Raw genomic sequence first — 27460 nt, 5'->3', positions numbered from 1 at the left:
AACGAAATGTTAATAATTTAATCCTTATAAATTCTATTAGATTGAACGGAAGTTGACAAACACACATGTTCATCATGTGTATGATAAGTTATGTTCAATCTAATAGAATCTATTCTATTCTAGGCCACTCACCATAGCCTATTTTGATGGATGAATGAAAATAGTCTATTTCTATATTAATACCGTAATGTATTACGCTGCATGAATTATATCATATGGAATACAAATTCAAACATGAACTGAGTTTGTTAACATTAATTTAAAACAGGTCACATCAGGTACTTGTGGATGAGAATACTGCGTGAGGTATTACGCAGTATTCTCATCCACAACTACCTGATTGAAACTATATAGAACTTATGGAAATACAGCAATAGACTGGTTTCTCCACACATCTGTGTAATCACTTGTCAGCTGACTTATGATGAATAATTCTATAGTCTGATTTCTACTCTAATATTGGCGTTTGAAGGAGGCTCCTTTTTCCTTTTATATTATCCTTGAAATGCAAAATTTCCAAAAATCGTATATATACGTCGACGCGCAATTAAAAAAGGAACATACCTGTCAAATTTCATGAAAATCTATTTCCGCGTTTTGCCGTAAATGGGCAACATATAAACATTTAAACATTAAGAGAAATGCCAAACCGTCGACTTGAATCTTAGACCTCACTTCGCTCGGTCAATCAATAAATCTCTGGTTTCTGACAATTTCTTAGTCTTTTTATTCAATTTTAAATATATATTTTTCATAATCAAGAAATGAAATATTCTATTTCTGCCGTTTGATTTCAGTTTGAAGAATGCGGACACCATAAAAGGTTACATTGAAGACTTCATTTCATCTCTATCTGAGTTTCTGGCCGACAAATTGTTCATTCAGGATTACCACAAGGCGCACCCTGTTGATCAGGACCTCGAAATTCTGTCGCAGGTCTATCCTGAACTGTATCCTTTGCAAAAACTTGAAAATGATCCCTCGAATTATTCATTCTTTCCATTATTCTTTAAAATTTAAGTCTATTTTTATATTCAGTTTTAGTTTGAGAGCCGTATTTATAAACGAGTCTAAGAACTGCGTAGTCTCAAGCGTGATAGGTTTAGATTGCGTAGCATTCAATAACTGGAACTGGATGAAAATTACTTGATATTGTCAAAACCACTATTTTTTATTTTAAAAAATTGAGCTACTAGTTTTGGTTGTTACACCGTTATCAATGATTGAGTTCAAAGCCACTGATCGGTGAGTGAACGATGAGACCGGTGAGTGAACGTGGCTCTGAACGAGGCACTGTTTGATCGTTGATCGATGCATAGACTCACATGCAGCGCTACTGTACTTGGAATTGAAGTCGGCTATTAAGGGGTCAACCTGGAAGATTATTACATACCAAACACCTTGAAGATTTCTGTAATCTATAATATTACAAATATATATTATATAATATCTCACGCTAAAATGCCTCAATGGCAGCCTTCAATTTCAAGTAAGAGCTAGCATTGGGAAGGCATAGGCATTGTGAGTTTATACCTCTGCAAAGTCTTTGGTCTAATTGATAAGAAAAAAATATGTCATATCCGGTTCGTTCACTGATCAACTCATCATACTTTTCTAACCGATGGAAAAGAACGTAGAGTAGCTGAACGTAAACAGACATGTCTGAATACGAGGTTGTTTACAATTGTTATTATAATAGACTCCATTTGGGAGCACAGAAATACACGATTACATAAATTCAATAATATTTAAAATATTATCCAAAGCATTTTTAACAACTCTAATCACTTGATGGTTTTTATTTCAATTTATTATACAATGAAATAGGTTAGGTTCTAGTTTTGTTTACAAATATAAGCAGCAGAGAAAACATCTGTCAGTCATGACTCATGAGCAACCGTTCAGCCACAGAATACATACAGAATGGAAGGTATCAATCTAACCAAGACTTGAGTGCACTAAGACCACGACACGTGACTGCATCTTCTTGTTAGAAATTAAAACTACCGCTATATTACAATGCTACACTTTCTTTCAAGATGGCGGATTTTGGCGTCAGGATACTAGCCGACTTTCCATTCTGTGGTTCATCTGCGATCAGGTTTTTTACTGAATGCAAAAAATTTACGATGGAATTGATCAGTGGCTTTGAACGCAACCAATCTCTACAGTTAACTAGAGATTGATAATGGTGTAACAAGTGAAGCTAGAATCCCAAAATATTTTTATAAATCAGTTATCTCTACAGATCACATTAGGCGGGTTTCAGACGAGTCGGCGAGGCAGGATGCTCTCCGATTGGCTGATTGGGTTGGCGTTCGGGAATCAGCTGATAATCAGCCTATCGGAAAGCTTCCTGCCTTGCCACCTCGCCTGAAAAACGCCTAATGTGTTCTCACAAATTATTTATAAATATTAATTAAGTCTTTGAGTTCAGAATTTCGTCATTTTACTATGATATAATACAACTGAATATCAGCTTACTAATCAATCGATGCTGTAATCAATTCTTGAAGTAATTTTGATGGATGAGTTGTTTAAGTATAGTCTTTTTTCTTTAGGGCTACTCTTAAATATACATAAAAATTAGAAATCTAAATAACCCTTTAAAGCCAAAACATGTCGTGAACAATTTTAAAAGATAGATTTCTAATTTTATTTATATGTTTGAGTATAGTATATTGATATAGATATTCTATAGTGTTATGTGTATTATATGTTAAATAGTTATAGTTATTGATATAGATAAGTCTGATTATAGTTACAATTGATTATTAATAAACGAAAATCCCAATTAAATGCTGTAAATCACCCCGAAGACTTCTGCTACTGCAAATATTGACAACAGGGTAAACAGCTAGATGGAAATTCGATGAGCGCTACTATACAAAAATTATTTGTCAGCCCGGGAATCGAACCCAGTACCTCCTAATTGCCGGTCAGGAATGCTTACCCTTACACCAAACTGACAATCTCTGGATAGCAGCGCTCATTTTATACGAAGCCATAGCGGCCAGTCAGTCTACAAATGGAAATAAATTGGAAGTTGCAGTTGTTCAAATGCTAATAATAAACGAAAATCCCAATTAAATGCTGTAAATTACCCCGAAGACTTCTGCTAATTTTTGTATAGTAGCGCTCATCGAATTTCCATCTAGCTGTTCTACCCTGTTGTCAATATTTGCAGTAGCAGAAGTCTTCGGGGTGATTTACAGCATTTAATTGGGATTTTCGTTTGGTACGTAAATACTGGTTCTTTAAATTTAAATATTTCAAACTACAAGTTTCATATGCTGTGAAGTGGACTGTATAAACGAATCAAATCTTTGAATTGAATAATATATCCATTCAGGAAAACTACATACAAAGAACATAGAAAATCAGAAAATGTACTCACCAAATCCCAAATCCAACATGAGGCGAATCGAATTATTTCCCTACTCATATTTGAGGTAAAAGGTGGACAGTTGGATAGGATATAGATGAGAGGAAAAGATAGGTGAAATTATGCAACCGGAAGTGTGTCTATTAAAGTTGGTTCCTTGCTTTTTTCCCGTTCTGAGATGAAGTTTACTGTCTGGATATATAACACTATGACTTGACTATTGATAAAAACAAAACTAAAAAATGAGTTCTGGCATTCACTTTTCACTAATATGAAACGTGGGTAACTTTCCACGTAAAATGAAAATGCAATTTATGTACATGAATAAATGTATAGGCCGAATTTCCTATAATGCAACATTTTGATTTGGACAGTATAGTATAAATTGGAAATGGGACAGTTCTGGGCATGAGCCTGTTGTGCCATGTTAAGTATTTCTACACAATGTGATGAATAAATATTAAACGACACGATTTAGGCAGATTCAGGACGAACTTCCTGAATCTAAAAGCTTCGAGAGCGAGTACATAGCTGTACGAAAGCTAAATTCACACTGACTGGCAAACTATCCAGTGCCTAAGTGATAAATTGATGAGTAATGGATATTATAAAGTTATAGAACTCTCCTGCCATCTGGCAGTCAATGAGCAAATGAATACAATTTCAAATGGCCTCAACATCGTTTATCAATAATTATTTATTAATTAGCATTTGAATAAATGCAACTTCCAATTCATTTCGATCTTTAGATAGTTAGAATTGTTGATATCTTTCTCATTGGTTGTAGGCAATAATTTAATATGTTAGTAATTATTATTGAACAAAAATCCTAAATAAATGCTGCAAATCACCCCGAAGACCTCTGCTACTGCAGACATTGTCAACAGGGCTAACAGCTAGATGGAAATTCGATGAGAACTACTATCCAAAAATTAGTTGCCAGCCCGGGAATCGAACCCGGTACCTCCCAATTGCCAGTCAGGAATGCTTGCCCTTACACCAAACTGACAATCTCTGGATAGCAGCGCTCATTGTATACGAAGCCATATCGACCAACTAGTTACAGATGGAATTAAATAGAGAATGCATTTATTCAAATAGCATTTATGCTGCTATCCAGAGATTGTCAGTTTGGTGTAAGGGCAAGCATTCCTGACTGCCAATTGGGAGGTACCGGGTTCGATTCCCGGGCTGGCAACTAATTTTTGGATAGTAGTTCTCATCGAATTTCCATCTAGCTGTTAGCCTGTTGTCAATGTCTGCAGTAGCAGAGGTCTTCGGGGTGATTTGCAGCATTTATTTAGGATTTTCGTTCAATAATAATTATATATTAATTAGCATTTGAATAAATGCATTCTCTATTTAATTCCATCTGTAATATGTTAGTGTTTTGACCTGTATTGATTGTAGAATAAAGTGATAGTAAGTAGCTTGAGAAAAGTTTGTTCCTTAATCGAGTGCAGAGATTCGGTGAAGTGCGACTTTCTAATGGAGTCAGTGTGGTCTTGCTACGATGTGAAACCGCTCCCAAAACCCCCCGCCCAAAATGGACCCAGCACCTCGCAACAAGCGTATCTCGGTCCCTCCAAGGTCAGTGCATCACTACCACTATTTCAGTAAAAATGGCTATAATCAAATCCCTATTAAGCTGTTGTAAGCACAGTGTATAGTAATGAAAGTGTACATTGATGGTATTGAAAAAATATACTGGTTTCGCTTACTATACTACCATCAACCTCAATTCAACTGAATAAAAACACAAATATGTTGTCAAATTCTACAGTTTTATTTGGTACACGACCATGGTTTCGTGACCACACCGGTCACATTTTCAAGTTGACTAAAGCTAAAAGGTTATGGTAAACATTGAACATTAAAATTGGTATATGTTAGCCAACATAATTTAATACATTTAGTAAAGAGAAATAGTAATTGGAAACTTCTAATTTACTGTTGTCTGCATATATTACAAAGAATGTATAAAATTTATAAAATATAAAAAATTATATAAAATTTATACCTATTTGATACATTCTTTGTAATATATGCAGACAACAGTAAATTAGAAGTTTCAATTACTATTTCTAATATAATTAATTTTTAATATATAAATTAATTGAATATAATATAATCTATGAAATTAATCTATAAACTTAGTCTAAGTTAAGGACCAGCTGACAAGGGTGACCAGTGGTTTGTTGTCATTTAAAAGGAGATGCTAAACCATTGATATATATAGTTAGATGACATACCTTCAAGCGTTTGGAAGCATGATGCCTCCTTCATTTCTCGTTGCCATTGAATATCGGGCAAGAAGTCAGGCGCCCAGACAGACTTATATGGGAAAACATCGACTTTCATTGCGTTATATCTTTCGACATACTTGATGGATTTCAATATAATTTTTTTTCAACTTTTCGTCATTTCCATTACCATAATTATGATACAATGATTTGTTCATTGAACATTATTTTTAACTCGACCAAACATCTAATTTAGTGAACCTACCTCACTACAGATTTTGATCCATTTAGCAAATGAATCTCATTTTTACAATATTTCCCTATTACCATGTATTTAGGATATGGAAAATAAAACATTAATTTATTATAGATCGCTAATATTACCGTATATTTTATTAGATGGCAAATAATAAATTAACTGTTATCACAATATTTCGTGAAACTGTTTCCATTCGTTTTGCAACTTAAGTATAGGTACCTAACTATACTCTATACTCCTATATTCAATATAAGATAATAAATAACTACATATTATAAGAACGGGAAAAATAAAACAAAAATTATAGATCGCTAATATTACTGTATATTTTATTAGATGGCAAATAATAATAAATTAACCATTATCACAATATTTCGTGAAACTGTTTCTCATTCGTTTTGCAACTTAAGTATAGGTACCTAACACTATACTCTATACTCCTATATTAATACAAGATAATAAATAACTACATATTATAAGAACGGGAAAAATAAACAATAGCAAAATGAAGAATTTATAGACAATTTTAGCAAATAATATTTTTTATAATGCAAATTTAGCATACAATATTTTCATAGTTCACAAAATATTACAATATAAGACAAATTAATGGAATGGAATATGGATACCTATATTGGATCTATGGAAATAAAATATTTATTTTAATATTACCGAAACTTATATTTTATTACTTGGCAAATAATGATAATGAATCAACCTAAGCACAATATTCCTTGAAACGATCATTTGGAACTAGGCTTAGCCTGCTTGAAACATGACCGATGAAAATATAAAAATACTTATGTATGAAAAGAAATATTTTTATCTGGCGCATGCAGATTCGTTCATCCATAAGCACTGCATGAAACTACCATACTTTGAATATTTTTTATTGCTTCAATAAAAAAATATTATCATTTGAAAAAGGCTCTTTTTCTACACAGCGAATACAAATACCCGACTTCTTGCCCGAAATTTCTGGTAGCTACACTAGCGCAGTGGCATCATAGCGGACTTCGCTCTTCTTAATCTTATTCTCTATATCAATGTGCTAAACATAACCTATATTATGGGAGTTTGAATAAATTATGAAAATGTTACATTGAATAATGTAACTGTAACTCAAATAATTCTCTCTATTTCATTTTATTTGAGCTTTTGATTTCAACTTAGAGCCTAGATTTATTTATTATTCAATGTAATATTTTCATAATTTATTCAAACTCCCATAATATAGGTTATGTTTAGCATCTCCTTTTAAATGACAACAAACCACTGGTCACCCTTGTCAGCTGGTCACCAACTCAGACTAAGTTTATAGATTAATTTCATAGATTATATTATATTCAATTAATTTATATATCTATACATATTTTATACATTCTTTGTAATATCTTCAGACAACAGTAAATTAGAAGTTTCCAATTACTATTTCTCTTTACTAAATGTATTAAATTATGTTGGCTAACATGTACCAATTTTAATGTTCAATGTTACCTTAACCTTTACATATTTATGCATTCTTTGTAATATATTCAGACAACAGTAAATTAGAAGTTTCCAATTACTATTTCTCTTTACTAAATGTATTAAATTATGTTGGCTAACATGTACCAATTTTAATGTTGAATGTTTACCTTAACCTTTTAGCTTTAGTCAACTTGAAAATGTGACCGGTGTGGAGAATTTGACAACATATTTGTATTTTTATTCAATTATGGAACGGTTCTACAATATTGACAATGACTCAGTCAAATCTAAATTCAACTGTTGTATTAATCACAGTTCAGTAGAAATTGATGTTGTAGCAATCAAAACTGGATTACAATTTCTAATAAACTCTTAATTTTTTAATTGATACGTGGTTGTGCCAATTTCAAGTCTTCTCAACTAAAATTTATCTCTACCACAACATCACCTTCACTAAATCACAGATTGATAGAGTACTCATGCATCTTTGAATTATTATTAAACTATTTCATTTTCAAATTGGTACATTGAAAGAGTTATTTCTCTTGTATCTTTGATTTTTTTATTATTTAAGAATTGTTTTCAATTCAAAATTGGTACATCTAAAAAGTTATTACTTTGAATTATTGAGCTTATTTGTTATCAACTCTTCAATCAAAAGTGGTTTAATATCTCTAGAATTATTATTTTTGTATTTGTGATTTTTATCATATTTTTGATGATCCAAGTTTATTCATTTTAAACCCGGCTGCACAAAAACCAGTTAACTAGTCGTCTATTTACTTTTAATCATCATTTAGCTCAACTTACACTACCTCGACTCAAATTGTACGACTCCAGTCGAGGATACTCCGGTCTCTCGACCTTATGATTTTCTTGCTCATTGTCACTAATTCAGTTCCATGCTTCTCCATTTTCTCACCTTACTTTATTGAAAATATAAGATATAATTCGTCACTACTTAGCATGTAACAAATTTTATAATAATTATCATGAATATATTGTCTTATCTAAAATGATAAAACATCAATTTCATAAAACATGACCTCACTTCCATTAGAAATGGATGGTGCTAAGCAACTCAAGTAGAGGCTCGACCAACATGTCTCATGTCTGAGGCTGGACTCAGTCTCACAGTCGTGAGGTCGTGGAGACTAGAGTCAACTGGTCTGAGTGTCACCATTTGAAAACACATGCTGCGTCGAGAAGAGACTAGAGTCGCAGTCTCTTCTCGACTTGAGTTGCGTAAGTGTGAGTTGAGCCTAAATGCTGCGAGAACAAATCAGAGAAACCTTATTTTTAAAAAAATCCTCTGATTGGTTCTCGTGGCATTTGATCATGATTTTAATTTAACAGGAAATACTCTTGTATCTGTGTAGGTACGCAGGTAATTGAAGGGATGACCAGGACAATTAATACGGAAAAAAGAGGAAGGAAGAGACGGATACTGAAGTGGGGAAAAAGAGGAGAAAATCATTTCTATTTTGCAAAAAAAAAATTATTCATCGAGTTTGAGTTTGTCAGCGATATCGGAAAAGAGTGTAAAGCAATTACAAAATTTAATAAAGAGCTTATTTTTTAAATTAAAAAATTAAAAAAAGAAAGGACTTGCTGCTCTTTATTAAATTTTGTAATTGCTTTACACTCTTTTCCGATCTCTCTGACAAACTCAAACTCGATGAATAATTTTTTTGCAAAATAGAAATGATTTTCTCCTTCTTTCCAACACTTCAGCATCTGTCTCTTCCTTCCTCTTCTTTTGTCCGTATCAATTGTGTTTTCCGTCTCAACTAATACTGCCTAATTGATATTCAATTCGTGTTTTTAATAAAACAGCCTGATTGGTACTATGGTGATGTTATTCTATTTCAGAGTTCAAAGACTGACACATTGAGCAGGCCGAACGAAGTTGAGATGGTGTCTCTAGTCACCCAGGTCAAAGATCTGCTGCCTCATCTCGGCGATGGATTCATTCAGGTATGTTCATGTCAGCTAGCATATTAATTTGAATTTATTTATTTATTTATTTATTAGAACAGTCACAAACACAATATTTGGAAAGAGAAACAGGCAATTGCCCAAAACTTCTTGAATTCCTTGATTTTGGCACATAAATAGTCCAAAGTGAGGTTAAGTTTAAAATTTCTGTTTTCACCAAAGATTAACACTCAGAGAATACGTATTCGAGATATGACATTTCATTTTTTTTTAATTTCATTTTATAATAGTTACTAGCCGTCAGGCTCGCTTCGCTCGCCACATCCGACTAGCCAGGGGGCTCCGCCCCCTGTACCCCCGACTGGATCGTCCAAAAATGAGATCAGCGGGCTCGCATCGCCATGTCAATTTGATCACGAAAAACACCTGTTACTATATCGGCGTATTTTTGGCGAACAAAATTCTTCCACCTCAGCTAAACCTGTGTACTGAATAATTTTAAATATATTTCAATCAATTATTGAAAAAGGTGAGGAAACTCAGAAAAGCTAAGAAAAAGCTAATTTTGGCTAATTGGATAAATTGGTATTTAGGAGGTACTGGATAAATGCATTTCAATCTTCAACTTGGTGCCAACCAAACAAAGTCAACTCAACTTAATGCCAACCTGACAAAATTTTTAATTTAGTTACCAGAACAACTGTTTCGAAGAGGTACTCTCTCTAGATTATAGTTCTATATTAACATAATTATGTTATGGACATTTCAATTATAATTTTAAGATATTGGAATAAGAAGAATATACAAGACGAAACTTTAAACCCTTAAAAACCACCCTTAGAGTTAAAATATCGCCAAAAGATTTCTTAGTGCGCCTCTAAAGGGCCAACTGAACATACCTACCAAATTTGAACGTTTTTGGTCCGGTAGATTTTTAGTTCTGCGAGTGAGTCAGTCAGTCAGTGAGTGAGTGCCATTTCGCTTTTATATATAAAATATAGATGATGAAATTTCAGTAAACAAATTGTTTATATTTGAGCACAATGGAAGACATCCATTATTGCATTAAGTTGAAATTCCATTATTTTGTTTAGATATATAGCAGCTCGTTATGAGTTCTGGGGATCTGTGGTGCGAGTACAAAGCGGGTGGAGGGCTGAACGAGGGATCCATGCAAAACTGGATGCAAAAATTGTTGAAAATTTCCATTCCAAATTACTAACAACAGGGAGTGTCGCAGATGCAAGACGATCAGGAAGACCATCAACGTCAAGGACAGCAGAGAATGTTGACAGAGTTCGTGAAATGTTCATGAGGAGCCCTAAGAAATCACTGCGTCAAGGATCTCGTGAAAGTGGTCTTTCATGTTACTCTGTTGCAACGAAGTTTCTTAAGAAAGATCTCAGTGTTTTGCATCCAGTGTTGCATGGATCCCTCCCCTCATTCAGCCATCCACCACCTTTGTACTTGCACCACAGATCCCCAGAACTCATAACGAGCTGCTATTTTGGCTCGTTCTCCTACAGTCAAGAGAGGGTGCATTTTTAAATTGAAACAAATGAAAATTGGTGTTAAACACAACCTCAAGGAGTGCTCTATCTAACAAATGTAGTTCTAACAAAATTGGTTTATAAATACAGAAATTGAAGCTGTATAAGAATAGGTAGTGACTTATCAGACACTCTTTATTATACTAGCTTCGCAGTAACACGTGCTTTGAAGCGTGGTAAATTTTTTGTTGTGAAATGCAATCTTCTTATGTTCAGAAAAAAATGATTTCTAATTATTTTCTCAAAATTACGTGAATAATCTTCAGAATTGAAAATTCTCAGCTACAAGAAAAGTGTTTGATCGGCTTCGAACCTGCAACCTCTCATTAATGGTCACGCTTACCACCAATTACGCCACGGAATCTGCTGGAGAGAGCTCTGTTTAGTTGGGCTTCTATCGTTGCCCAAATTTCGAATCACAAATTGGATAAATTTGTTTAAATCATTAATTTAGAATCAATCGATTAATTGACCGAGCGAAATGAGGTCTAAGATTCAAGACGACGGTTTTGCATTTCTCTTTATGTTAATATGTTTGTATATATTTATGCTTTTATGTTCCGCATTTACAGCGAAACGCAGCAATAGATTTTCATGAAATTTGACAGGTATGTTCCTTTTTGAATTTCGCGTCGACGTATACATACGGTTTTTTTGAAATTTTGCATTTTATTTATTTATTCCATTGGCATTACAGATCATAATTATAATAAATATAATATGATTGGGAGAAGACAACAGGCATAGCCCAAAACTGTCTTCTCCCGAATTTTTACAAATAAAAGTTTCAAAAAAGAATAAGGTTAAGATTTCACTTCAAAAAGTCCAATTTCCACTTCAAAACTAATGACTAAACTAAAAATTTCGAATTTTGATATTTAAAAACTGATTAAAAACAAAAATATTTCACACAAATCTCTACAGATTGGAAATTTTTGAGTAATTTTGCAAAATTTTGAGCCAGAAAAGAAACACAACATTAGCACAGCTACTACATTTCCTACATTTCCAATATTTTTATATATCCAATATTTTAAGGATAATACAAATGAAAAGGAGTCTCCTTTGAACGCCAATATTACCATAAAGATCAGACTTTAGAATTATTCATCATAAATCAGCTGTCTAGTGGACTATAGAGGTAGACACACATAGATCGTCATCGGACGGAGGGCACGCATCGGACGGATCGGTTTATTATATTTGATGCATTGTTTCACAATGGGTGTGCGCATACCTATCCGCATCGTATAGGTATGCGCACTCAATTGGAAACAATGCATAAATATAATAATCCGATCGTCCGATGCGTGCCGTCCGTCCGATGACGATCTGTGTGCGCCTACCTTAATACTACCCCTTCAAAAACATCGAACATCTTGAAAATGTATCTTTCCATTAACGTTAGTAGACAGTTGACTATAATACTACCCCGTTCAAAAACATCGAACATCTTGAAAATGTATCTTTCCATCAACGTTGTAGACAGTTGCAGCCAGACCTGATAACAGCGCTCACACTCACATTCCGGGACGATACGTCACGGTACGATAGGACAGATAGCTCTGTTAGGATTTTTTCTAGACATTTTAAATTGATAAATTATTCATTAATTGAGAAAACATAACAACAGGTCAATGTAACTTACTGAGCGCGAGGTCTACTGTTCACAGAACTACTAGTAGAAGTCAAAATTACCTCATATCCATCCTCGGGAAATTCAGAATCTTTATGTAAAATTGCAAGTTAATTAGTTCATAAATGATATGCTAAAATTGGTTATTTCCTATACATGACATGCATAAGCCAATACATTTCTTTATAATATTATTGAAGAAAGATTAGAGATTGAAATAAAAATCAGTACTACAATCTTGAAGAACTGAAAATAGGCCTTCAACCATCCTCGGTAAATGAACAACAAAATTTCAAGTTGATCAGTTTAGTAGTTCAGACGTATGTGCATTATTTGTGTGTTTCCTATCCCGTACATGTATAAGCCAATCATTTTTTCCTAGTATTATAGATCAGTTGATATTGCATCAGATATACCGGTATCAGCTATCTCCTATAGAAGGGCAGTGGCAAGGCAGATAATCGGAAACGTTGTACTCCTATTTTTCTTCACTGTCTTTATGACTTCACTATGAGACAATATGCTACTGTTTTCCAAAAATGATCTCGGAATAAACGATTTGTCACATTCTTTTCTAAATACTTGGTGAGTATAAATGGAATCACTTCCTAAATGTCGATATATTTCTTCATTTCATAAACGTCTTTTATAATATAATAATCATAATTTATTAATCCATTTTACACCTATGTTTTCGTACTTGCGGCTAACGTAGAACGGGAAGATGATCATGATTCAAGATCATGTGATATGATTTAGCATCTAAACTTATCAGCTGTAATAAACACGTCACTCTGTGATAAAATTATGTAGCCTACTGGTATTAAAACGGTATTGCACATGAACTGGTATTGCACATTATGAAGTCCGTATTGAGATGTAAATGAAAATATTGATTGTCAGATAAATTTCATGATTCACCAAATAAAGTCAAGTGTGACATGAGATACATTGACTTTTTGGCGGTACGAAGTTCGCCGGGTAAGCTAGTTATTTATATTAGGGCACCATGGAAGACCTCCATTATTGCATTTATTTGAAATTCCATCATTTTGTTTAAATATATTATACTAGCAGCGTCGCAGTAACCCGTGCTTTGAACCGTGGTAAATTTTTTGTTGTGAAATGCAATCTTCTTATGTCCAAAAAACAAAAAAAAATGATAATTTCTAATTGTTTTCTTAAAATTACGTGGATAATCTTCAGAATTGAAAATTCAACAACAAGAAAGAGTTTGATCGGTTTCGAACCTGCGACCTCTCATTATAGGTCACGCTTACCACCAATTACGCCACGGAATCAGCTGGAGAGAGCTCTGTTCAGTTGGGCTTCTATCGTTGCGTAAACTTCGAATCACGAATTGGATAAATTTATTTAAATCATTAAATTAGAATCAACCGATTAATTGACCGAGCGAAGTGAGGTCTGAGATTCAAGTGAACGGTTTTGCATTTCTCTTTATGTTTATATTTATGCTTTTATGTTCCGCATTTACAGCGAAACGCAGCAATAGATTTTCATGAAATTTGACAGGTATGTTCCTTTTTGAATTTCGCGTCGACGTATACATACGGTTTTTTGAAATTTTGCATTTTAAGGATAATACAAAAGGAAAAGAGTCTCCTTTGAACGCCAATATTACCATAAAAATCAGACTTTAGAATCATTCATCATAAATCATCTGTCTAGTGGACAGATACGTCCCCTACGTCATGATACCCTACGTCAAGAAATTATAGTAATAGAGTAGAGTTCCGTATTGACAGTTTAAGGTTAGTTCTGTTTACTAGACAACACACTTTATCTACTATTCTCAATTGTAGTGAAAACAGTTACTCGACCAAGTAAGTAGAGTAGAGTGAGCTCGGTAGAGTTAGTATGCCAGTTACTCGACCACTAACTGTACTACTGAAAATCAGGCTATATTGATATATTATCATTATTCAATATTAATTTTTTTTCACTATCATTTTCAACCCACGTCAGCCTAGGAGAAGCTAATAGGTTGCTGAACATTTCGAGGATGATAATAATATGATCCTTCCTTCCATTGTAACATGTTGATGTTTCAAATTATATCTGAGCCAATCAACATTTACTAATTGAATAATTTTACAAAATATGGGACTCAAATTCAATTACAATACACCACCCTATAATTACAAACATAATCCTACTATATTGAAGTCCAAGTTATAATGGCAGTGTTTGATTAGCAATGGTATTGCTATCCTTGTCTATCATTCAACAAAGCGTATAGCACTATCTCTCTCTTGCTTTGCTCTGTTGCCAGATCGTCTTTTAACAATGTAGAATTGATAATTAACAAAATATTTCATCTTAATTATGACACTTCATTATTAAATTATTGAAAAATATCATTTCTTTCTTAATAAAATATAATTGATTATTTTAAATGAGAATGAACAGTTGATATTACCTCAATAATCCTATATCAGCTACCGTCTATAGAAGGCAGTGGCAAGGCAGATAATCGGAAACGTTGTACTCCTATCTTTCTTCACTGCCATTATAACGTGGACCTCACTGTAGTATGGTAATGGCAGAATTTGTTACACTGTTTGAAGAGAGGGCGACAACTAGTTATGATTGATTGTCCAGCCATTATTCTCAACGCCCATTTTTGGAGTTATGTTAATTGATGTGTTTTGTGAATGTTTCAGAAATGTTTGGAGCACTACAAGTATGATAGCGCGACTGTGATAAACGCCGTTCTGGAGAGTAATCTTCCGCACTCGCTCAATCAACTGGACCCCTCTATGCCCGCACAAGTCGAACCACCTCCAACCGAAACTGTGAGTTGTTCACAAGATTTTTGTCACTTGATTTATTTAAAAAAAAAACTCTAGTCCTTTCCTAATACTGTCTAAATCCTCACGTCATTTTCACATTTGCGTTTTCTCGATTTTTGAGTAAAATGAACGATTTTTGCTAACTTGACTTCAAGTTTTCTCAAAATATCGGGGACCGAGCTTCGCTCTGGAGTACAAAGGCATAACAAATGTATTACGAGAGAAGAAATTAAAAAAACATTCATACAGGAATGTTCTATCTAATCACAGTAAATTGAGATTAATTCCCAGAAGAATGCAAAAATTTCCCTCACAAAGGCCCAGTTGCACAAGAGCCGGTTAAATTTTAATCCTGATTAACTTCTCGTGAACCAAATCAGAGAAGACCATTTCAAAAAGATGGATCTGCTGGAATTAATCAGGATTGAAAATAATCCGACTTTTTTGCAACTGGCACAAAGTACCTGATTGAATGATTACAAAAGTTCAACAGCTGAGTCATAATTTTGACACAGTCCCACACACATGAGCTCGCTCACTCACTTCCATCATCAACAGACGACGAAATAATTATCATCTGCTGTTTTCCCAAGGATGAATAATAATATTGTCCTTTTTACGTACGATCGAATCTTTATATTGAAAACCTACTATGTTCTGAATTTCGTGTGAATCGTTACAGCCGTTTTCGAGATCCGGTGAAATACAAACATATAAAAATCCAAACATATAAACAGAAGTTGCTCGTTTAATAGTATAGGATTAGGCCTACTTGAATTATTTTTACTTTCCTTTTGCCCTATTACCATAGGTAAGGAAATTATTGCTTTCCGAAAAAAATTAAGGTACCCAATTTCTATACGTTTGAAGGTCCCCTGAGTCCAAAAAACTGGTTTTTGGGTATTGGTCTGTATGTGTGTGTGTGTGTGTGTGTGTGTGTGTGTGTGTGTGTGTATGTGTATGAGTGTATGTGCGTCTGTGTACACGATATCTCATCTCCCAATTAACGGAATGACTTGAAATTTGGAACTCAAGGTCCTTTCACTATAAGGATCCGACACGAACAATTTCGATCAAATGCAATTCAAGATGGCGGCTAAAATGGCGAAAATGTTGTCAAAAACAGGGTTTTTCGTGATTTTCTCGGAAACGGCTCCAACGATTTTGATCAAATTCATACCTAAAATAGTCATCGATAAGCTCTATCAACTGCCACAAGTCCCATATCTGTGAAAATTTCAGGAGCTCCGCCCCATCAATGCAGATAGATTCCCAATTATCAGGCTTCAGATACAATTGAAACAAAAAAAATCAAGTGGAGTAGATTGAGCATGAAAATCTCTACAAATAATGTTCAGTAACATTTTCACCTAAAATTGAAAATAAGCTTTAAATTCGAGAAAATGTGATTATTCAATTGCAAATTATTGTTGATTCCATTAAATCATTCACTATGGAGAGATAGCAGACCTCATGTGTGTCTCCAGCGTTATTACCCTGTCACCAGCTGGCTCAAATCTTTGAATAGTAGACTTGAGATGCGCGGGAACACTAGCGTCAGGTGATCAATTTTCATAACGGCAGGGAAAGTTGTGTGAGTGCGCCACACCAGATTTGTTGTATCATTATAATTTGTAATTTCCCATTGGTTTATCAAAAATTTTATTGGTTATTCATTTTATGTTAGAAGCATTTCAAACAGCTGTTTTTAGTTCGCAGCCTTTCGCGTGAATGTTTTTTTTCGTTCAAAGACATGTCCGTTTAGAAAAATACTCGACACACTTGTTCTTTTGTTAGTGGCCACACTCAACTGAATATATAAATGTATTGTTGTGAGAGGTTTGATCATTACCACGGAGTGAGATGGATACAAACATGGATAATTTATTAATAAAAACAATATAAAAATCTTGAAGTACCTTACCCTTTATTAAAAAAAAATCAAATTGAAAATGAAAATGACATAAGTAAGGGTCGAAACTAGTTGTTGAACTATTTTAAAGTTGTTTTTTTTTTAAATAAACGGTACTTAAAGATTTTTATATTGTTTTTATTAATTTGTTAAAAAGTAGCCCATGTGAGTAAAGTATTTTTACGATATGGATAACTGATATTTATCATTAAGGCAAGGATAGTATATATCTTTTTTACTTTTGCTGAGGGTGATGCCCATATATAAGCTCCAGGCTTGTGCGTGTGTTATAAGACGAATGATGATGAGAGAAGAGTGGACCTACATCTTGGTTCCCAGGAGTCAGCTCCTTAGTGGTCACCCTCACAACGGCAGTTAGCAGGCACTTAGATCCTAACTTATCAAATCCTTAACTTATCTGCGCGATCATAGAGCCAATCGCTTCCAATAATTTCAAATTCAAATTCATTTTATCTTCAGAAATTGTAAAATTCACAATAAATTCCTCAATAATTATTTTAATAGTTTGATTGTATGGTGTGAGATGTATGTAGTATTTCTCCATGATTGAAAAGGATAAGACGTTAATATTGTCAATACAACTTCAATTTATTTGAAAATTAATTCATATTACAGAACCAGGTTTCATGGTAACACCTACCACGCTGAAGACCATGAAACCTGGTTCTGTAATATGAATTGATTTTCAAATAAATTAAAGTGGTATTGACAATACCAACGTCTTATTCTTTCAATTTTAATAGTTATTAAATATCAAATTTCAAATTCAAATTTATTCAAATCAAATTTATTTATTTACCAATTCACTAGAAATTTACAAAATAACACTTATCAACTAATATATTTAATTAAAAATAATATATATTTAATAATATATTTTAAAAATAAACATTGTTTTCCAAAATGAATCTGAAATCTTTCAAAATAATTGTATTCAGAGATCTGTAACCTAAAGATTGTAGACTGTTCAATGATAATAAATGTGTTGATTTATAATAATAATTGTTTAATGTTTTCAGGCTAGTAATTTGCCGCTGCGAGTGAATGTTTTTGATAACGATGAGTTCGATATTATGACTCGAGACTCAATCGATACTTCTCGGGTGCACAAAGGCAAATGGTAAGTGATTCGTCTGATCTTTAACAATGAATTTATTTGTTATGTAGTATTTTAACGAATACTTAAGTCGATGCAAGTTTACAAAATGAAGCATGCTTGTGAGAAAATTGACCTACACCTCTGTGACAAGCCATGTTCCAAAGAAAGTTTCAAGTGTTTGAAGCCTGTACACAGCTTTAGAAAAGATAGCTAAGAGGGTACAAATAATAAATGTATCTAAAAGTGTCCACTTTCTTCGACCTTCTACCCTACTTTCGCCGCTCCAATATGTTCTGACACATTTGAATAGATGGATCAAATTCACCACCCACAGCTTCCTCATCTGCAACATTTTTGATACACTCTTGCCCGGTTGCCGAGTCGTTACATAAAATCAAACATAGCTATGTGAGACATAGTTTAAAATCACTGACATAAATGGTTGGTCGTTGTACAGTCGTTTGCCGAAGCCCATTTAGCTATATCTCGAATTAGCATCACAAATAAGTCACACTGCAGCTCTATTCACTATTTTCCGTACATGCTTCTATCCAACCAATGTCTTGGCATCGGGGAAAGTTTTAATCGACATCACTGTGAACAGACCTAAAAGACCTCACATAAAATTGATAAACAATATGGCGACTCTTGGCTTTTGGCGAGTTTTCTTACCATATTTAGCGATTTGAAGGTTATAAACAAATTGAAAAAAACATATGGAGAGAAAAAATAATTTACTTATATGCAGATGGTTTTTCGTAAAAATCTTTCAAAAAAAAAAAAGCTATCACAACCTCTAAAATGCATTTGGTGGGAGTAAATATTTGATTTAACAGCACGACTTCGGGCCTATAACTTAAATGACCGTTCTTAGCTATTGGAGACCTAAATAAGCTCTATTTGACGACTCTGCAACGAAATCATGTGTCTAATTGGGCGTTTTTAGTTGTATGGGAGCTATAGTTTACTTTGACATCTGTGCAACGAAAAGTGGAGTTATGGCTTCATAAATAAGTTAAATGCCTGATTTTAACTTTATTTGATGACTCTGCAACCGGCCATCTATCTTCCCTGCTCCACTATGTTTGAATGTCATTCATATGTGCGATATCTCAAATGTGCGAGTATCAGCTGATCAAGAGGATCTCAGGTGTGCGAAATTTCAGTTTGTCTGGTTCCCGTTGCATTGTGGATACAGTATCATATTATTCGTATGGTACTGTATCATATTCTGGATTGATACTTTATCCTCAACAAAACAAATATTTCAAATGTGCAAGTATCAGCTGATCGGGAGAATCTCAGGTGTGCGAAATTTCAGTTTGTCTGGTTCCCGTTGAATTGTGGATACAGTATCATATTATTCGTATGATACTGTATCATATTCTGGATTGATACTGTATCCAGAATAAAACAAATATTTCAAATGTGCTGAGAATCAACTGACCGGGAGGAGCGAAATTTAAGTTTCGTTCCCGTTGCATTGTGGATACAGTATCATACTATATTCGTGTGATACCGTATCATATTCTGGATTGATACTGTATCCTAAACAAAACAAACATTTCAAATGTGTGAGAATCAGCTGATCGGGAGGAGTGAAATATTTAAGTTTCGTTCCCGTTGCATTGTGGATATAGTATCATACTATATTCGAATGATTTCTTATCATATTTCTGGATTGAAACTGTATCCTGAACAAAACATTTCAAATAATACTAGTAGTTCTGTGAACAGTAGACCTCAAGCAGTATTCTCATCCACAAGTACCTGATTGAAACTTTAGACCTTATGGAAATACAGCAATAGACTGGCTTCTCCACACATCTGTGTAATCACTTGTCAGCTGATTTATGATGAATAATGATTCTATAGTCTGATTTTTACTCTTATATTGGCGTATGAAGGAGGCTCCTTTTTCCCTTTTATATTATGCTTGAAATGCAAAATTTCCAAAAACCTTGTATATACGTCGACGCACAATTAAAAAAAGGAACATACCTGTCGAATTTCATGAAAATCTATTGCCGCGTTTCGCCGTAAATGCGCAACATATAAACATTCAAACATTTAAACATTATTTGAACATTTAAACATTAAGAGAAATGACAAACCGTCGACTTGAATCCTAGACCTCACTTCGCTCGGTCAATTAACATATTGCCATTTAAAAGCCAAAACCTAACCTTCCCTTTCACCTTTAAAACCTAATTAAACAGAGCCCAATGAAACATGATGATTTGCAATGGTATAAGCTGACTCGACTCCCTGTTTATCATCCTACAACCAGGACTCCCTATATACCGGACCTGAGACTACAAAAAAAAAATGGCCGCCGTAAGTGGTGGTCTGTAATGATATTTTAAACGGGAACTAGACGAACTGAGACGCTCTCTAACAGCTGATTAGTGATTTTTTCTTAGTAGGAATTCTTATAAGACCACCACATACAGAGTTTATCTTTTTCTAGGCTCAGGTCCGGTAGTATATAGGAGGTCATGCTAAGGCTAGGGATGGGTATCGAAAGACAAAACATCAATGTTTTGAACATCGATGTTTTTTTCATCCTGACATCGATAAGTGAAAAACATCGAACAGTAAACATCGATGTTTGATGTTGAAACATCGATGTTTTTAAACATCGATGTATCGATACCCATCCCTATGCTAAACACGATGCTGTGAGAATGTGCAAACTGAACAGCAAAACGTCCCACTTATTTAAGTTTGTCTGGAATAGGCACTCAGATCTGAGACACTCCCCTATTTTTTGACCCAGAGTAGGCTTGTGTTATGTGAATATATATTCAATATTGGAAGACATTTTGATGGAGATATTCTTTATGCAGTAAATGTGAGAAGTTATACTTTATGGCCTAAACTAATAACATTCAACCTAACCTAACCAAACCAAACCCAATAATACCAAACCTAAATAACTTAACCTGCCCTAACCTAAAGGTGCGTACAGACTTTCGCTCTGCTCCGCAACCAAACGTCACTCCAGCAGAGCGATTGATGATCGACCGGGGAGCAAGAGTGGTACGCGAGAAGAGCGTGTTATAACAGAGGTTAATGTTATAACGTTCATGATCGGTGCGAGTAGAGAGCGGGGGCGGAGCGATTACGGTGCGATGGTGGAACGAGGGCGGTACGAGGGCGGAGCGTGCTCGGTGCGGGTTGGAAGCGCGTATATGTGTACGCAGCTTAATATGTTAGAAACAACTATCTAATTTTTCATAATATATATATTAATAAATTTTTTAATTTTCATATACTATATGGATGGATAATTAACGTTTGAGACTCCCGATCACTTATTGTATTTTTTATTTAGTATTATCCTTAATTCTGAATAAGATTAATATCTTTTGATGCTTACTTACTGTAGAGTATTAAGTTTATTTTATTTTAAATTTAATTTAGTTTTATGATTTGAAGTTTTTGAGTTTTCCATTTTTTTCCAATTCCCATTAACCCTAAACCACCCTATTAATCATCCTTAGTTCATCTAATACCCCATACTCCTTTTTAAATCTTCTAAATTAAAAATTTCTAGCTTATATATATATTTTTGGACGAAGATTGAACTTGAACGTTTTACAGCAGAAACATAACCTATGTTTTTGGACTGTTATTAATTATCAAAATTTGGAATGGAGTAGTTTTTTGGCCAAGCCTGTTGTTTCTTACTAATCATATTTTTATGATTTGTAATTGTATCCGCGAATAATATAATGTATTATATTTATAATACATTATTTATTATTATTATTATTAGTCGTAGAGCTCCCGAAGTGGAAGACGCTGAGTAAAATCATGATCATCGATTTTTATTAGACTTGGCGGTTTTCTTGTTCGCCCACCAGCTTTTCATTCTCTGAGAAAATGCAGCTTTTCTTTCTTCACTCCATCTTGTGCCAACTCTTGGTGCTTTTATCTCTGGAATAATTTCCCATTTGTTCACTTTAGTTTTGAAATTATTTCTATTTTTAATTTCATCATCAGTAATTCCTGCCAAAACTAGATCTTTCTTAACATTCCTAATCCATTCTCCTCCATAGGCAAGCGAAGCTACATATTTTACTATTTTTTTTGTGATTCTATGGTCAGGGAGCCTCATGATATGACCATAGAATTTTAGACGTCTTTTTCTCATGTCTGTTACAATATTTGAATGTTGCTCAACTGTGCTATTTTTCTGTAATCTATTACCATTCTCAGTTAATCTCGGACCTAGAATTTTTCTAATTATCTTCCTTTCTTCTTTCTTCAAATTTTATAGATCAGCTTTCCTGTTGAGATTTAGGGTCTCACTGGCATATAGCATTGATGGCTTTATTACTGTATTATAATGTCTAATTTTAGTGTGAAGAGACAAGCATTTTTTATTGTAAATGGATTGCACCAGCCCTAGGCCTTTACGAGCTTTCTTTATTCTATCCTGCTGTGATAATCTCTCCGAAATAACCTCTCCTAAATATTTAAAACCTGGAACCATTCCATATGGAAAACCCTGTTGATTGTTCCATATTTAGTTTTAGTCTGGTAACTTCTAGGTTTGTGGTTGTGAACACTGTTTTTTCGAAGGATATTATTTTGTAAGCCAACTTTTTCTGCACATTCTTTCAAAGTTTCTATTAGTTTCATTTGTTATTATATACATAATATAATGTATCCGCGAATAATGTATTTGAATTTTGTTGTAAAAATTGACGTTAATGGTTGAAATGCTATTAAATGAATCTATTAAATTTTATTGTTGATAAATTGTTGGTTGCAGGAAAATGAAGTACAAGAACCTGACAGAGATGCTGGACGACAAGTCTCACGTGAACGAGCTGAAGGACCGCTTCACGCAGCTGGGATTGGTGGAGGGGGGCGAGGATGTCTATGATGATGAATACGATGATACCTACGATGGCCTCGATGTGTCTGTCGGAGAGGCTGGCGAACCGGAGAGGTAAAACTCGGTCATTATTTCGTTAGTTCATTTCATTTATTACAGTGAACCTCCCGAAAATAGTCCAACCGATATTGGAACGGCTGATTACCTTCTTACGACAAGTAAAGCACTGGCCACACCAACGTCTGCTAGAGGTAGCGAGCTCGCTCCCGCGGTGGTAGTTCAGGCCACACCAAAAAACGTCCGCTAGCGATAGTTTGGTATTGTTTTTGTTTTGATGAGTGTGGTTCTCTAGTAGCATGCACTACCGAAGGTGAACTTTTAAGACTCGCTTTTCATGTTATACAATTGTGCAGGCCAGACCGAGCTCCCTACCTCGGCGGTAGTACCACCAGCAGACGTTTCAAAAGTTGGCCTGGCACGGCCAAGTGAAACTACCACCGAGGTACTCCCTCTTCGGGAGCGAGCTCGGTGTGGCCTGCTCATTTTAATAACATGGAAAGGGAGTTTTTCAACTTCGCTACCGCCGCGGGAGCGAGTTTGGTGTGGCCTGGGTTTTCAGATGTCTGGTGTACAGGGTCTGTATAATAAGTAACCGGACTGACCTCAGGAAATTTTACAGTTGTAAAATACGACCTCTGGTCGTTTACAGTTTGGCCGAGTGGTACAAACTCTTTGTGAACGGCCAGTACTACAGAGAAGTGCTCCGTCGACTAACCGTCCAGGTTCATCGAGTCCGTCCGGGGTTGCTGATTCGTGGATCCTCCATCATGACAATGCTCCGTCGCACATCTGCTCGTCACCGAGCAGTTGGCCAAACAGTCGAGGTTAACGTTGCCACATCCTCCTTACAGCCCGGATATGGCACCACCGGACTTCTTTTTGTTTCGGTTCGAGACTCTGGAAAACGTTCAACGTGCTACGACGAGGGCTCTAGACAGCATATAAGTTGCCGACTTCCAGGGGGGCGGGTTAGGGATTTGAAAATCCAATATCAGCGTGTTATCGACTCCAATAGGTACTACTTTGAAGATATCTAATGAAAAATTGTACATATTTTGCCCATAAAAAATTTTCTGAGATCAGTCCGGTTACCTATTATACAGACTATGTATTATAACAATATTAAGGGCCCGAGCTCGGGATTTAGGTGAGTTCTAGACTTTAAACAGCTTGAGTCAGAAAATTGGCTTTCCAAAACGGGGCGTAGTCGCAGTAAATAGTTGCAGCAAAATAAATCTTTATTTTCTCATTTCTGTAATTGGAATTTTTAATGAAATGAAACATTCCTAAATAATCAACATTATTTGAATGAAACATTCAAATAAGTTGAAACTTTACACTAGTTTCTCTTCATTTTATTTTGTGTTCAATTTTCTAGTTTTTCAAAATTTAATTTAAACGTGACTTTGACTATGACTACGACTACGTCCCGTTTCGGAAAGCCAATTTTCTGACTCCAGCTGTCTAGAACTTAGCTGCAACGTTAGTAGACTGTCTACTAACTTTGACTTAGCTGAATCCAGAGCTCGGAAACCTGCACTAATAAATTGTCAGTTATTAGATTGTCAGCTGTGGGCAACGTTAATCATCTGTCATTTGACAACGTTGCACCATAGAGAAACAATAGCATAAGTAGATATCTCATGGTATAGGGCGATTATATCGCAACTTTTACTGTTATCTCTAGTCGATAGCTCATGTACTTCTTTCCCGTGAAGCTGTGTGACGCTGCTAGTCTCTCATATTGTGCCGTTCATACACTCTCTCCTCAACACTAAAAATCGTCAATAATCAACAGTAATCAATTGAAGTGGAAAAAAGGTTTATTTGTATATTGTTGAGACTTACAGAAGTTATCAACAAGTCACTCAAGTCCTCTATCATAATTTGAGTTTATTTGTATTCAATTAATTTGAAGGAAGCGATTGATTGATCAACTGCCGCTTTAAATTATTTTCAAAGTTTTCATCTTCTGAGAGCTATATGCAGATCAATTTTAGCTATATATGTTAAAACTGAGCTATATGCACAGTTCAAGTTAAACGGTAATAAACTGATGGATTACATGAAGTTATCAATGTAACATCTATTATGATATATCACATACTTTCGAGTTTGAACCATAAGTTGATCTAATTCATTTTGAACTTGAACTACGGTTTTTTTTTCTAAGGAACTTGGTTGGCCTTGTATTTCCTTTTCTAATCATAACAATGATTGCATTTTTATTTGTACTTGAAATTACATTGTTCTGTATGCATTCTTTAGAGTTGAAATGTTTGTAACAGAGAATTGAGTTTTAGTGGAGAGTGGGGAGTGTTCTAGAGAGGCCCAGTTGAGTCTTAAAATTCACTCTCTACAGAAGAATAAAGGAATTAATAGCATAGAGATACAATAGCGAAAGTAGATATCCCATGGTATAGGTAATTTATGTCGCAACTTTTACTGTTATCTCAAGCCGATTACTGTCGATTATTGTCAATTTTCACTGTTTTGTTGGAGCGATAGTGTATGAACGGCACAATTTGAGAGACTACCAGCGTCACACAGCTGCATAGGAAAGAACTACGTGAACTATCGGCTTGGGATAACAGGAAAAGTTGCGACATAAACGCCCTACATCATGGGATATCTACTTATGCTATTGTTTCTCTATGGTTGCACTCATCTGTTCCAATTTTCATCGGACTATTTTCGTGTGGTTGGCTATAGTAAATGCACGTATCACTCTTAACCTAGCTCCGCAGTGCAGGCTGGATGCTTGTCTGACTCGGACTAGGAGCTGAGCCAGCAAATAATAGCAGCGCTGGTGGGAGTGCGAGCGGCCGCAGTAACATCTTCCACCCAGCAATGGTCGGCTTTGTTCCGCCTAGCGGACAGACGAAAGATCAATCCAGTCGGTTATTTGATCCCTCCAGCCAGGCTCAGCCAAGCAGCCGAGACAATAGAACAATGGAGTGACGGTCTTATTCGCGTTCATCAGCAGTTTTCTTTCTCACTATTATTTTGATTTTCGTGTGTCAATAATAACTCCAGTCAACAGTAAAAAGTTTCCAGAAACGTGGTGTACTACCATATTTATTACTTTTCATGATGATTTTTAATTATTTGAAAACATTGTTGACATTCTGAGCCTTCAGGCTAAACTTGAGGTCGCTGAGAACTAAAACCCAGCTGTTGATCTTCCGGCAACCGTTAACAGTCATCCTGCACCCATCTCAAATGACAACAACGCCAAGCTGTGAGAAACCATCCTGCACTGCGGCGCTAGGTTTAGACCCGGTTTCTAGGAAACGTATTAAATGCAATAGACCATTCAAAGATTTGATGATCCATTGGATTTAATAAGTGTCCTAAAAACCGGGAATTGATTATCTTAGAAAGAGTCAAAAATCCAACTATTTCCTCTCCTGAAACATGATTAATAGTGAGGTCCACGTTATAATGGCAATGGAGAAAGATAGGAGAACAACGTTGCCGATCCTCACTGTCTTGTCAATGCCTTCTTGACGGTAGCTGATATAGGTTTATTAATGTAATATTAATTGTTCATTCTCGTTTAAAATAATCAATTATATTTTATTAAGCAAGGAATTATATTTTTAAATAATTTCATAATGAAATTTCATTATTAGGATGAAATATTTTGTTAATTATTAATTTTACATTGTTAAAAGACGAGATCTGGTAACAGAACAAAGCGAGAGAGAGATAGTGCTATTCGTTTTGTTGAATGATAGACATGGATAGCAATACCATTGCTAATCAAACACTGCCATTATAACGTGGACCTCCCAGATGCCTTTAATTTTCATTTTGAATCATTACAAATGATATGGGCGGAGTTGAGGCAATGAGATCCCCCTCTTCCACTTGACCCACTTATAATGCCGCATCCACATGTTGGTCCAATGTCGACCAGCGTCAGTGTGTGGTTGGGTGGTTTGCCAACGCTGGCCTTCATTGGCACTGGTCATATTACAGGCTGGACCAGCGACTGGACCGATATGTAGATGCGGCATTATAAGTAGTAGATAATATAAGAATATTATAAACGAGCAGGTAACCCGTGCTCCGCAAGGGTCTATTTTAAAACTTGACAAACTGAAAACATGACCGAGTGAAATCTTGAAGAGTTTGAAGTAGGCCTAGAACAATCCTGAAATTTGCAAAATTTCAAGTTAATTTCAGTCCATTATTTTAGACGTGATTATGCGTTATACAT

The 27460-nt window shown here is 34.9% G+C and overlaps 1 protein-coding gene across 1 annotated transcript in view; it reads left to right on the top strand.

Moving 5' to 3' along the window:
- Positions 1–27460, top strand: part of LOC111061698 (activating signal cointegrator 1 complex subunit 2-like) — a 53303-nt gene that overhangs the window by 20788 nt on the left and 5055 nt on the right. The window contains exons 8-13 of the mRNA XM_039419688.1: positions 798–950; positions 4849–4975; positions 9230–9334; positions 15166–15297; positions 18247–18347; positions 23110–23289. Coding sequence (XP_039275622.1) covers positions 798–950; positions 4849–4975; positions 9230–9334; positions 15166–15297; positions 18247–18347; positions 23110–23289 — 798 coding nt within the window. The remainder of the gene's footprint in view (positions 1–797; positions 951–4848; positions 4976–9229; positions 9335–15165; positions 15298–18246; positions 18348–23109; positions 23290–27460) is intronic.

The sequence above is a fragment of the Nilaparvata lugens genome, chromosome 1 (genome assembly GCF_014356525.2).
Source record: "Nilaparvata lugens isolate BPH chromosome 1, ASM1435652v1, whole genome shotgun sequence".
NCBI classification, from domain to species: domain Eukaryota; kingdom Metazoa; phylum Arthropoda; class Insecta; order Hemiptera; family Delphacidae; genus Nilaparvata; species Nilaparvata lugens.
The sequence above is the reverse complement of the archived record's forward strand: the minus strand, read 5'-3'. Positions and strand labels throughout refer to the sequence as shown.